At 41.3% G+C, this 12,483-nt stretch overlaps 1 protein-coding gene across 4 annotated transcripts in view; it reads right to left on the bottom strand.

The window, feature by feature from the left end:
* The window catches only part of DOCK8 (dedicator of cytokinesis 8), a 227,101-nt gene that overhangs the window by 85,719 nt on the left and 128,899 nt on the right, over window positions 1-12,483 (bottom strand). For all 4 annotated transcript variants that reach the window (XM_032636094.1, XM_032636092.1, XM_032636096.1 and 1 more), the window contains 2 exons: window positions 1,634-1,751; window positions 131-201 (listed from right to left, as the gene is read on the bottom strand). In XM_032636094.1, the coding sequence (XP_032491985.1) occupies window positions 131-201; window positions 1,634-1,751 (189 nt within the window). The remainder of the gene's footprint in view (window positions 1-130; window positions 202-1,633; window positions 1,752-12,483) is intronic.

Genomic DNA, 12,483 nt, shown 5'->3' with positions numbered 1-12,483 from the left:
GGATTTCCTCTGTCCCTTAGTCCCTGAATTATAAATACTGGTAGAAGGAATCACCTAGGGGATTCAGAAAAGCCAGGACATCATAAAACAATCTTGGCATAATATGTTTAGAACTCTGAAACATACGTACTTGTTGTGGTATGTCACAGCTGTGTAAACTTCCTGCAGAAATTCAGGCCCATTGGATCTTCCAAAGATGACCTGTTCACCAGTATAGAAAGGGCCAAATTAACTGTGATATTTGGTTAAATCAAATAAACGATCATCAGCCCAGTAGGAGGTTCTGGTCTCATAGAGCTGCATTTTGTAAATTAAGAGTGCTGAGTTCTACAAGCGGCCCAACTGATGCAGAAGAACTGGCTATGAAGGATAAACGGAGACTCCAGTGGCTACATCAGTGACCAAGGGCCACAGGCTTGTGAGACTAGAAAACCAGTGCTCTCTCGATCTGCCTCTTCCCCTGGAGGTCTATACTACAGGGCAATATTACAGAGTTTTGCCCTCCGTGAGAGATCCCTGGTCGAGGCTCTTTTGCCTGGTCACTTGGGTCACCAGGACCATCACTGGCCACACATTTATGGTGTTTAGAAAAAGACACCTCTTTGGGCCTGGGTCAGCCCTAAAGGCACATGACTTCACACGTGGACTCACCTTTGGGTAAATTAAAAAAGAGCCCTTCCTACTAGATGCACTAATGCCCATGCAAGGTCCCAGGCTTGGTGAGTGGTGAACAGGCTGGAGTCTGGCCCCCACTCATCCCCGGCTGGGGACCTTGGCTACCACAGCTGTACCTGGCAGCCCTGATGGATTTGCCAGGGGCGAGAGTGGGGAGAACCAGGGGAGTCTTCCTCTAGGATTTCTTTCCCACAACAATTGCAAAAGGATGCCTTGCATTGGGAAGGTAGGTGGGACATTAAAAAGATGTTTTTTTTAAAAAAAGTGGATATTTGAAGAATGGAAGCACCGGAAAAAAGTGACTTCAGTAGAAAGGTGTATTAACTGAATTCTACACCTTAAATAAAATAGTAATAGCTAACCACCATCTTGTTTGTTGGCAGATGGTTAAAAAAGTACAAATTCTGGCATCTTGGGTTCCTTAGGGAACACTGCATTGTATTTATTATTTGATTTACATTTTACCTCAGGATGAAGATCCATTCCTAGAAGGTGTTGAGATGGTGTATGTTTATTATGACTAGGCAGTACTTTCTATTATATTTATCTTTAGATGTGGACTGAGGCTTAGGTAGACGTGTACCGCAGTGCACATCTGAAAGTACAGCAAACATGGCTGACACCTTGGGCCTGTCTTTCTACTTCTTATGCTGTTAGGGTGGCACGGAAAGAATTCATGATATTTTTCAGTCTTCTAAAATGATCTGCATTTCTAAATCTCCCAGCTCACTGTGGAATAAGTTGGGAAAGAGACTCTCGCTTTAGGCTGACCCTGCTTCCCCATCAGCATCCTGGGAGCAATACTGGACCAGCCACAGAGGCCCCTGCACATGATCAGTGGTACTGGCCTGAATCAACACGCACTCTACGCTGATCAGCCCTTGATTTTGTCTGTGTGAACCAGCAAGGGAAGTTCAGCCCACCCTGGTTCGAGGCAAATGTTTATCTCCCTCATTACCGGCATAGCATTGCTGGCATCCTCTCCACACATAAACTGGATCTTGATTGTGATGTTCCGGGCAGACGCTAGTTTGTTAGCAAAGTTCAGCCTCTGTGGGTAGACATAGAGAAGGTTTCTGGAAAACAAAAGATGAGGAACCAATCAGTAAGGTCTAGAGTTTCTTTTAACCAAGTTCTTCAGGGAATGCTAAAGCCTGCACTCATGAGATGACTGTTCTCTGAGTTTTTCCTTTCAGAAGCGAATTACTTTTGGAGAGTGAGTTACTGTTGATTCTTCCTCTTCAGCTGCAGTGATCTGATAATAACCAACATTGTTCTCTGTTTTGCTACACAGACGGAGGTGCCTGCTGCAGCTGAGAAAGTCTTGGAATGTCTTGGAATGTGCAAATCTGCCTAGCGGTAACTATATGTCTGATACAAAGATGAGAAGGCAAAATGTTCAGTTCATTTTAAACAAAACTCATGGCCATAGACAGTGGCCTAATTTCAGTTCTCCTCTTTCTCCTTTCTAATGTTATGTAGTAGTTCAATTTTTTTTTTTTAATCTTAGTTTGGCCACGCTGTGCGGCATGCAGGATCTTAGTTCCCCGACCAGGGATTGAACCTGCGCCCCCTGCAGTGGGAGCGCAGAGTCTTAACCAGTGGACCACCACGGAAGTCCCAGTAGTTTCCATTTTTTATTGGCATGACTTTCTGTATTGGTTTAACTTTCTTTTTTCGGCTGCCTTGGGTCTTAGTTGTGGCATGCAGGATCTTCTGTTGTGACGTGCCAGCTCTTTGTCGTGGCGCACGGGCTTCTCTCTAGTTGTGGCGTGCAGATTTTCTATCTCTAGTTGAGGCGCACGGGCTCAGTAGTTGTGTCACGCGGGCTGTGTCCCACGTCATGTGGGATCTTAGTTCCCCGACCGGGGATCGAACCTGCGTCCCCTGCATTGGAAGGCGGATTCTTTACCACTGGACCACCAGGGAAGTCCCTAACTTTCTTTCCTTACATAAGATGACAGTTCAAACTTCCAAGCCCAATTAGCTACGTAACATAATACGAAACTATGAATAATATATCCATCCATTCAAAAACTATAGGACAAGTACCAGGCTGACTATAATTTTGTATATTTTTTCTTTCTGTTTGCATTATTACTACTATAATCCACTAAAAGGTAAGCTCCATGAAGGCAGGGATTTTTATCTGATGTTTTTGATTCACTGATGTATCTTCAGCAGCTAGAACAGTGCCTGGGACATAGTAGGTGCTAAAAAAAAACATACTTGTTGAATAAAAGAATGAATGTATAGAGTTTGAATCATATTCCTGACTTAAAGAAACAATAGTGATACTAATATTTATAAGGTACTTATCCTAAGTTGGGCAATGTTTCAAATACTTCATATTTATTAGTTTAATTCTCATAATTATTCTATAGGTAGATACTATTTTGATGGCATCACCCCCACATCACAAATGAGGGAAACAATGACATACAGTTAGTGAATGGCAATCAAGAATTAAAGTCAAGCACTCTGGTTCCAGAGCCATGCTCTTAGCCTTATCTAAGTTATATCCCCTCATATAAGACTGCCATTAAATAAAAGAATAAGAATGGCCTTTTCAGACTATGTTATTCATGACATCTCTCAGAGGCAAGCTTGCCTTAATTCTCTGGATCTTATTAACAGTTGAGTGTCAACAGTACACCAAAGGCTGACTCAACTGTGTCATGTTCTCTGGGAAAATGTCTTGTCTTCCTCACCCTTGGTCCACTATTCTAACTCCTAGGTAACACATTCTCCCCAAAGGCTTCAAGAGGACAAAACAGCCTTTGTGTGACCTAGACACCAGGAGAGCAGTGACCAAGAAGGAGGGCCAGGTGACCAGATTTTCCCTCTGTGAATATAGGCTCTCATAATACTTTACAAGGATTTGCATATTAATTGATACCAGGGTTTCAGCCTCAGCACTATAGACATTTTGGACTGGACAATTCTTTGTTGAGGGGCCATCCTGTGCACTGTAGGCTGTTCAGCAGCATCCCTGGCCTCTACCCACTAGATGTTAGTAGTATCTCCCCCTTACTCAGTTGTGACAACTAAAAATGCCTCCAGATATTGCCAGATGTCCCCAGGTGGGGCAAAGTCACCCCCATCTGAGAACCACTGAGCTATGCATGTGAATTTTGCATTATGGATCTATACAACTATACCTGGCAAATTTCCTGTCTTTAATAGATGTAGTCAGTGCCACCTACGGGGTCCATACGCATATGTAAGGTTTGTTCCATTGGAAAAGGGTAAAAAGTCAATACTCAAGTACGAGGGAGGAGAAGGAAAATTTTAGTCTGATTTATGAAGTCTGGGGCAGTCAGGAACTGAAAAACCAAAAGAGAAAGACTAGGCTGACCAACTCTAACCTCTGCATTGTCATAACCAGAATGATCCTCCATCCTGTGTGTGTGCATGTGTGTATGTGCGTGCGTGTACGCAAATGGTCTTTCTGGACCAGTATTTGCATAAATCCGTGAATTTACCCCATGGATCTTCCTTGCTACAACAATATCAAGAGTGACAACACTCATAACCACAACCCTGGACAAGTCCCAATGAATGGCCTAGTGGACCTGCATCTGATGGTCATACAGATGAGAAACTGAGGCCCTGAGAGGTGAAGTAACAGTTCACTCCGTGAATTAGCCACCAGTTGGGCACAGCGTCCAGTTCAGCGCTGTTCTGACTCTACAACATGGATGTCTCAGTGCTGCTTTCCAAATCTTTCTCTGTCACACTGAGGGACCCCAGTCTCAAGGCAGGCAGATAGAGTTGAACCTCAGATACTGTCAGGAGAGGCCATGGACGTAGAAACAATGGCAGAAGGCAGTTCACGGTTGGGATGCGGGGATCTGTGTGGGGTATACTCCCCTCTCTGCATGAGAGAGGCTGCATGCAGAGAGGGGAGTATAATGGCTGCATGATCTTCCATATTATGAGGGTGCCATAATGTACACAGTCTCCAAAAATAAGCACTAAGATTTTTTCCTTTTTTGTCAGTTACGAAGCTGGGATGAACACTTTCTCTATCTTGCCCCTCTGCAATGCAGTATTCTTCTGGGAGAATACCTTTTAGTTCTATATAGTTCAGTTTCTTCATCTTTGAGTTAATTGAAAAGACACCAGTCAACCTTTCTTTATGCTGTGCTTGAAGAAATAATGAGCTACAGTTTGTAAAAATGCTTTGAAGTAGCCAGATGAAAGGGTCTGTGTAGATCACAATGGTAGCAGCCCTGCCAGAATGGATAAGCAAGTCAGCTGTCACCACACTCCTCTCCTACATCCCAACACATGGGCACCACTGACTTATCCCACACATCCCCCAACACCGGCCAACAATTTTGCACACGGCTTCCAAAGGGTTTGCTGACCCCCTATATTCAAACATCATCACCACGGGCATACAGTGTTCTGCCCGTACTGAATGCACTTTCCACACAGTACAGAGCAGGAAGGAAACATCAAAGAATTTAGTCCAACGTCCCTTTTTGCAGGCCACAAGCCGGCTCCCAGAGACATTAAATGACTTTGCTTACGAATTTTTTTAAGAAGCTGCATTTCCCAAGGATCATCATAGTTCTTACTGGCAAGAATGCCAGGTGACATGCTTTGTTAAATCTGTATGATTTTTAAGAAATGAATATAAGAAAATAATAGTGTTTTCTCTTGGAAGGGAAGATCTACCTGCAGGATCAGTGATACACAGAGGCTCAACCAGATAAGAGTAATGATCAAAAACTGATAAACAGCCTCATATGTTTTATATATGGTAAATTAAGTGTCATATTAGCTAGAGAAAAATCCTAAGAATTATATTATCTAATGAGTTTTGAGAAGCTCACCCGTAACTGAAATAGGAATCCCTTGTTAAAGCAAAGTTATTTTGAAAGTTTCTCCAGTAACTACAGGTCCAGTGTAAGTGCAGTTCATTTAGTATAATTTCATCTTTCCCCAAATACAGGCAAAAATGCTTCTCTTCAGTCATATGCATCACAACATTGAGCAGGACATTTGGTATTCATCAACAATTTTCTTTCCAAAGCCACTTCAGATGGCTTCTCTTGATTAAAAATTATTTTAGAAATTTAAAATTCTTTCCACTGATTCAGCAACAGCCCCTCAACTTATTTTTAAACTGCTGGGATTGAGCAGCTCCAGAAAGTTAGAGGTTAACTTGTAGAATTTGGTCATTATTAGATCCAATTGTTGACCAAGCTCTCTCTGCTCTTTGCTGTCTTGGGACTATCCTCTACTTCTTTTGCTGAAAACAGGTTAACTCAAGGGACCTTGAAATCTTTCAAAGCCACAATGCCAAAAACATCAGTTTGGCTTCTCCTATTCTTTATCCAGTGCAAGGAAACAAAGAGAAAAGCTGCCCTACAAAACAGAAAGACAACCTACAGAATGGAAGAAAATCTTTGCAAACAATACAACTGACAAGGGAATTATCTCCAAAATATACAAACAGCTCATACAACTCAACATCAAAAAAACACAAACAACCCGATCAAAAAATGGGCAGAAGATCTAAATAGACACTTCTCCAAAGAAGACATACAGATGGCCAACAGGCCTATGAAAAGATGCTCCAAGTCGCTAATTATTAGGGAAATGCAAATCAAAACTACAATGAGGTATCACCTCACCCCGGTCAGAATGGCCATCATCAAAAATTTACAAATAACAAATGCTGGAAGGGGCGTGGCGAAAAAGGAACCCTCCTATACTGTTGGTAGGAATGTAAATTGGTATAGCCACTGTAGAGAACACCATGGAAGTTCTTTAAAAATCTAAAAAGAGAGCTATCATATGATCCTGCAATCCCACTCCTGGGCAAGTATCTGGAGAAAACCATACTTCAAAAAGATACATGCGGTCTTCCCTGGTGGCGCAGTGGTTGAGAGTCCACCTGCCAATGCAGGGGGTGTGGGTTCGTGCCCTGGTCCGGGAGGATCCCACATGCCGGAGTGGCTGGGCCCATGAGCCATGGCCGCTGAGCCTGTGCATCCGGAGCCTGTGCTCCACAACGGGAGAGGCCACAACAGTGAGAGGCCCCTGTACTGCAAAAAAAAAAAAAAAAAAAAAGATACATGTACCCCAATGTTCAATGCAGCACTATTTACAATAGCCAAGACATGGAAGCAACCTAAATGTCCATCAACAGATGAATGGATAAAAATGTGGGGTATATATATTATATATATATATATATATATATATATTTATATATATGTATGTATGGAATGGAATACTACTCAGCCATAAAAAAGAATGAAATAATGCGATTTGAAGCAACATGGATGGACCTAGAGATTATCATACTAAGTGAAGTAAGCCAGACAAAGATAAATATCATGATACCGCTTATATGTGGAATCTAAAAAAAAAAAGATACAAATGAACTTATTTCCAAAACAGAAAGAGACTCACAGACCTAGAAAACAAACTTATGGTTACCAAAGAGGATAGGGGGGTGGGGGGAGGGATAAATTAGGAGGCTGGGATTAACATATAAACACTACTATATATATAATATACATTATATATAATATATATTATGTATATATACATTTCAGATTATTTTCTCTTATAGGTATATATATAATATATATATACATATATATGTGTAGGTATAACTGAATTGCTGTACACCTGAAACTAACTCGATATTGTAAATCAACTATACTTCAATTTTAAAAAAGTGTGAGTATACATATTAATAAAAATATTGCTGACCCAAAAAAAAAAAAAAAAAAAAAAAAAAGCTGCCCTGTCACAGATTCAGTGTTTCCCCCAGAGGCTTCTCCAGCTCGGAGTGGAGCTCAAGGAGCAAGTGAGCTAGAGCAAAAAGCATCCTGGCCACCTGATTAAACAACTGGATGCTCTGAACACCTCTTTAGCTGAGCTTGTAACACAACTCAGTCAGCAGGAGAGGATGAAAGGAGGCCTTGAGAGGAGAGCTGAGCAGCCCCAGCCTGACAAGAGGACAGAAGGCCTCCATCGGCTGGTTGCAGGGATGAAGCCCAGGGAGAACTTCAACGAGAAGCTGAAATCGCTAGAGCAGAAGCTGCGGGAAGCTGTGTTATTCAAGGCAGGTGGGCTCTCTTTGACTAGGGTAATGGATGCTACTTGGTGCTACTTATGTATCTCTTTGAAAGTGAGACTGAAGTGAGTTAAATGGCTTATACTCATTGCATAATGTGGAGTGAAAATTTAGAATATAAAACATTCTGTACGAAAGGGCTGTAAATATTCAGAAGTTGAATATGCATAAAGGATAAGGGCTAAAAGATGATCTGGGGAAATGAAAAAGGTAATGTGATTTTGAGAAGAATTGGTGTCAATTTTGGTTTTCTTTCTGTTATTTCACTATAGAACCTGTAACAAAGTAATAATATCAAATACATGTTCAAAAAAAAGAAAAAGAAAAAAAGGAGAAAAAAAAGAATTGCAGGTCTTGTGGCCTGGGTTATCTTCACTGTCTTTTGAGTATCAGTAATGCCTGTAACCTAAGCTTCTTTTATACCAGGGAAGATGGGCTTGTATGGAGACCTATGATTAGTGACCCTCACCAGGCAAGAAATTGGGTGAGAATGTCCTTTAAAAAACTGCAAAATGTTCTACAAATAGAAGGTAGACAAGTCAATTTCCTCACCTGTAATAGAAAGGTTGGAGTTAAGTCTCAAATGCAATGATACTCCAAAAGTGCTTAGTAAACTGCAATATATGACACAAATGAAGATTCTCTTCCTATCAAAATTGTAAAACAGCTGAGTGGACTTTATAATGCAACTTTAAACAGTCTGCAGGACTGTGAGATCTTAAAACATATTACTTACAGAATGGATCAATTTCTCTGGGTTTCTCTCTCCACCTTTCAATTTATCTACGTCTCTCGTATATCTCTTGGTGGCGTTCTCTCTCTCCCTCTCTCTCTCTCTTTCCCTCTCTCTCTCTCTCCCTCTCTCTCACCCACCCCCTGTCTTTAATCCGTGTGTGTGTGTGCGTGTGTGTGTGTGTCTGCGTCTCTTTCAGTATCGCTCAGTTTCTCTCTTTCTGTCTTTCTGATACAGCCTCTACCATCTTTTTCTCTCTCCCATGGCCTCTCAGAAAGGCAAAATGCTCTTTTTGCGGGGGCACTCCTTCAGTTTCATCTAGTCACTGAAATCCATTTCCTTACAAGTTCACAAGCGTTTGATGATTTCCCACCCTGAGCCGGGCCTGGGTTACAGGCAGAACTGTTTCTTTCTCTCAGGATGACAGGCACAGAGCCCAAGATCTATGAATGTCTCAGGATTCCAAAAAAAATGCCTGAGACCCTCAAAAATGATTAGCTCCAAAATATGAAAAGTAAAACCTCAAAATCAAAATTAATGAATTTTAAATTAAATGCTTACCAAATGCAACATTTGGTCAATTAGTCAACAGTAACTCTATTGAGTTTAACCTACAGGTGAAAAAATTTCCCCCCTACTTTGCAGATTGCTATAAAATTATACATAGGGTATATGTAATTAATAAGGAAGTGGGTGCATCTTAATATGCTTTAGTTAACATGTGGTCTGGTACTTCGGTTTTAGGGAGGTTTTTTTTTTTTAATTTTTAAAAAATTTATTTATTTATTTTTTTGGCTGCCTTGGGTCTTTGTTGCTGCGTGCGGGCTTTCTCTAGTTGCGGCGAGCGTGGGCTACTCTTCGCTGCGGTTCACGGGCTTCTCATTGGGTGGCTTCTCTTGTTGCAGAGCACGGGCTTTAGGCGCATGGGCTTCAGTAGTTGTGGTGCATGGGCTCAGTAGTTGTGGCTCGCGGGCTCTAGAGCACAGGCTCCGTAGTTGTGGCGCACGAGCTTAGTTGCTCCGCGGCATGTGGGATCTTCCCAGACCAGGGCTCGAACCCGTGTCCCCTGCACTGGCAGGCGGATTCTTAACCACTGCGCCACCAGCAAAGTCGGTTTAGGGAGGTTTTAAAAGGAACTTGGCTATTGATATGGGAGAGGGGAAGAATAAAATACCAGAGAAACTGTTTTTTCTGTTTTATTAGTTTTCTTATAGCTATAGCAAATGTTGGTTTAATAGCAGGCCACTAGCAAGAGGCACTGGATTGAAGTAGATGGGGTAGTAAATTAGTACCCACCTCTCCTGATACAAAACTATTGAAACAGCTTTCTATATAAAAAGCTCTCCAGGTTTCTAAACAAACACTCTCAACCTAACTATCTTGGCAATTTCAAAGTAATTTCTTTTTCTTTCCTTGTGCTTTAAAACCTTCCCTCTCCAGCCCTTTTTACAAAGACAGAGCCAAAGAGCTGATGAACTCTTTGCTGAAGCAGAAATGTAGCAAAACCAATTGTAAGAACGGGATGCCCTCATTCAAAAACTACAGGAAAAGGTTGGTGTCTCTTACTTCCTTTTAGCAACAGACTTCAATTTGAGCAGAATGAAATTCAAATAACAGTAATATCTTATAGTTATCTGATGTCGTTTACTCAAGCATTCCAAAGAAAATTGCAAACCTAGAGATACTATCTTGAGGTGCCTATGCATGGTAAGAAGCTGAGGAGGTGGTTTTATTTTTCAGTCACATTTCACTTCCAGGAAAATTTATTTTAAATGTAATAGTAAAAGTAGCTAATAATATTTATTTTTTTACCATGTGCAGGCACCATTCTAATAACAGCTAATCGTACCAATGACAGGTACTACTATTTAGCCTCATTAGGCAGATGATAAAACTGAGGCACAGAGAGGTTGCATAACTTGCACAAGGTAACACAGCTGGCAAATGGCACAGGGCAATTCAAATGCGGGTGCCCTGAAACTCATACTAGACCCACTGCCCATAACCTTTGCTGCTTCTAAGAACAGTAAACAGTTTCTTTGGTCAACAATCAGACTCACCAGAACTTTATCATGATGTGGTCTTTTATTAAATTGTTCAAGGGCTAAAGGATTTCACCAAGCAAACTATAAGAGTTTTTTTTTTTTAAAGTTTAAAATAACAAAGTTTAAAATAACTGAGAAGATGAGAGTGAGTACTGTCCCTCAGTGTCAGAAGTTTTGGTGTTTTAAATACATCAAGTGCAAATGAAGTTAGAAATCTCAGAGTTTAATATTTGGTATATTCTGGAAATACGAAACCTGCAAGCCTAAGGTGGCTATATATTTTATTTTTCTTATTTTTTTATTTTTTTTGCGGTACGCGGGCCTCTCACTGTTGTGGCCTCTCTCGCTGCGGAGCACAGGCTCCAGACGCGCAGGCTCAACGGCTATAGCTCACAGGCCTAGCCGCTCCGTGGCATAGTGGGATCCTCCCGGACCGGGTCACGAACCCACGTCCCCTGCATCGGCAGGCGGATTCTCAACCACTGCGCCACCAGGGAAGCCCCCTGGCTACGTATTTTTAAGTGGGATCATGCTTTGTAAATGCTTTTGGATGAGCTGACTTTGCTACTCAGAGGACATCCAGAGAGGAGCAGCATCACCTGGGAGCCAGTTCGGATGCACTGCAGACCTGCTGAATCAGAACATGCGTTTTAACAATACCCCAGGTGATTCAAATGCACGTTCAGGTTTGACAAGCACTGATCTAAGGGAACTGGTCTGTTTTTTAATTTGACAGATGTATGAATCCTGTAGTTCAGGGGTTTTTTTGGTTTTGTTTTGTTTTTGTTTTTGGTTGCTAGGAAGCTCAAAGTCAAATTTGCAGCTGACTTTGTAAGAAAGTGTAGAGGACCTTAACCTTACCCAGATTTTTACCGATTTCCTTCTCCTTATTTTCCTTTCACCCAGAAATTTTATTCCTTGTTACACAATCTCCATAAGCTGCCTCACATACTTTTCTTAGAATGGGAATGTTTATAAATAAATGCATAAAAATAAAATATTTGCTACCTCCTGTCTTGTCGTTCCATGGTCTCATGCCATTATTTGTGTTTATTCCTATTTCTAATACTTAAGGTTAGATCAAATCACAAACTCATAAAGGAATCAGTGAAAAACGGAAATGGGAAGAAAACACCTAACGTGTAGGGTGAAGAGAACATTCCATCTTCAGAAATCAGAGCAAGAAAAACGGAATGTGAGACTCGTTCTAGGACACCAGTCAGGATCCTCACAAGGCTGCCTGCCCTGCGAAGTGGCACAAGAATGGAAGGAGGCACCGGGGATGCTGTCACAAGCAGCAGCTTGACCCTTAGTAACCTCTGTGCTCTGTAGGCTAGGCTACAATGCTTTGTATAAATGCTGGTACTGTATCCTGAACATTGCGGACCTCTACCCTCTGCCCCCACAAAAAGCAAACACGGTTAAGAAGCCAGAGACAAAATGTTACCATGTTGTTTAGAAACACTACAGTGACCCAATATGCTCTCTCCATAGTCTTGTTATGTTAAAATAATGCACTCAAAAACAGAAATCAAATGAGAGAGGGAAAAACAAAAAACAACAGCAAACTCTAATACTTGTTATTACACCATTTTCAAGACTTTTGCAGGGAAAATGGTCTATGCTTTCTCAACTGATGAACTACAGTTTGAACATCAAATACAGTGACTTTACATAGGACAGCTATTATAAGTACTAAGAATCTGTCTTTGAACATGAACTAACTAAATGCTCACAGCTCCTATATTTGCAGAGTACCTTTTCTGTTACATCAATCCCTATCCCTTCTTTTTATGAGATAGATAAAAAGTTCCTCTTAAGTGAGAGCTTGAAAAGCCAGCATTCCTATGAAATAATGCAGGACCTCAAGCTGGGGCAAAGAAGATGTTACGTTTTAGAAACAAGTGAAAGCACCCTAGCTCTCC

Source organism: Phocoena sinus, chromosome 6 (assembly GCF_008692025.1).
Source record: "Phocoena sinus isolate mPhoSin1 chromosome 6, mPhoSin1.pri, whole genome shotgun sequence".
Taxonomy (NCBI): Eukaryota; Metazoa; Chordata; class Mammalia; order Artiodactyla; family Phocoenidae; genus Phocoena; species Phocoena sinus.
The sequence above is the reverse complement of the archived record's forward strand: the minus strand, read 5'-3'. Positions and strand labels throughout refer to the sequence as shown.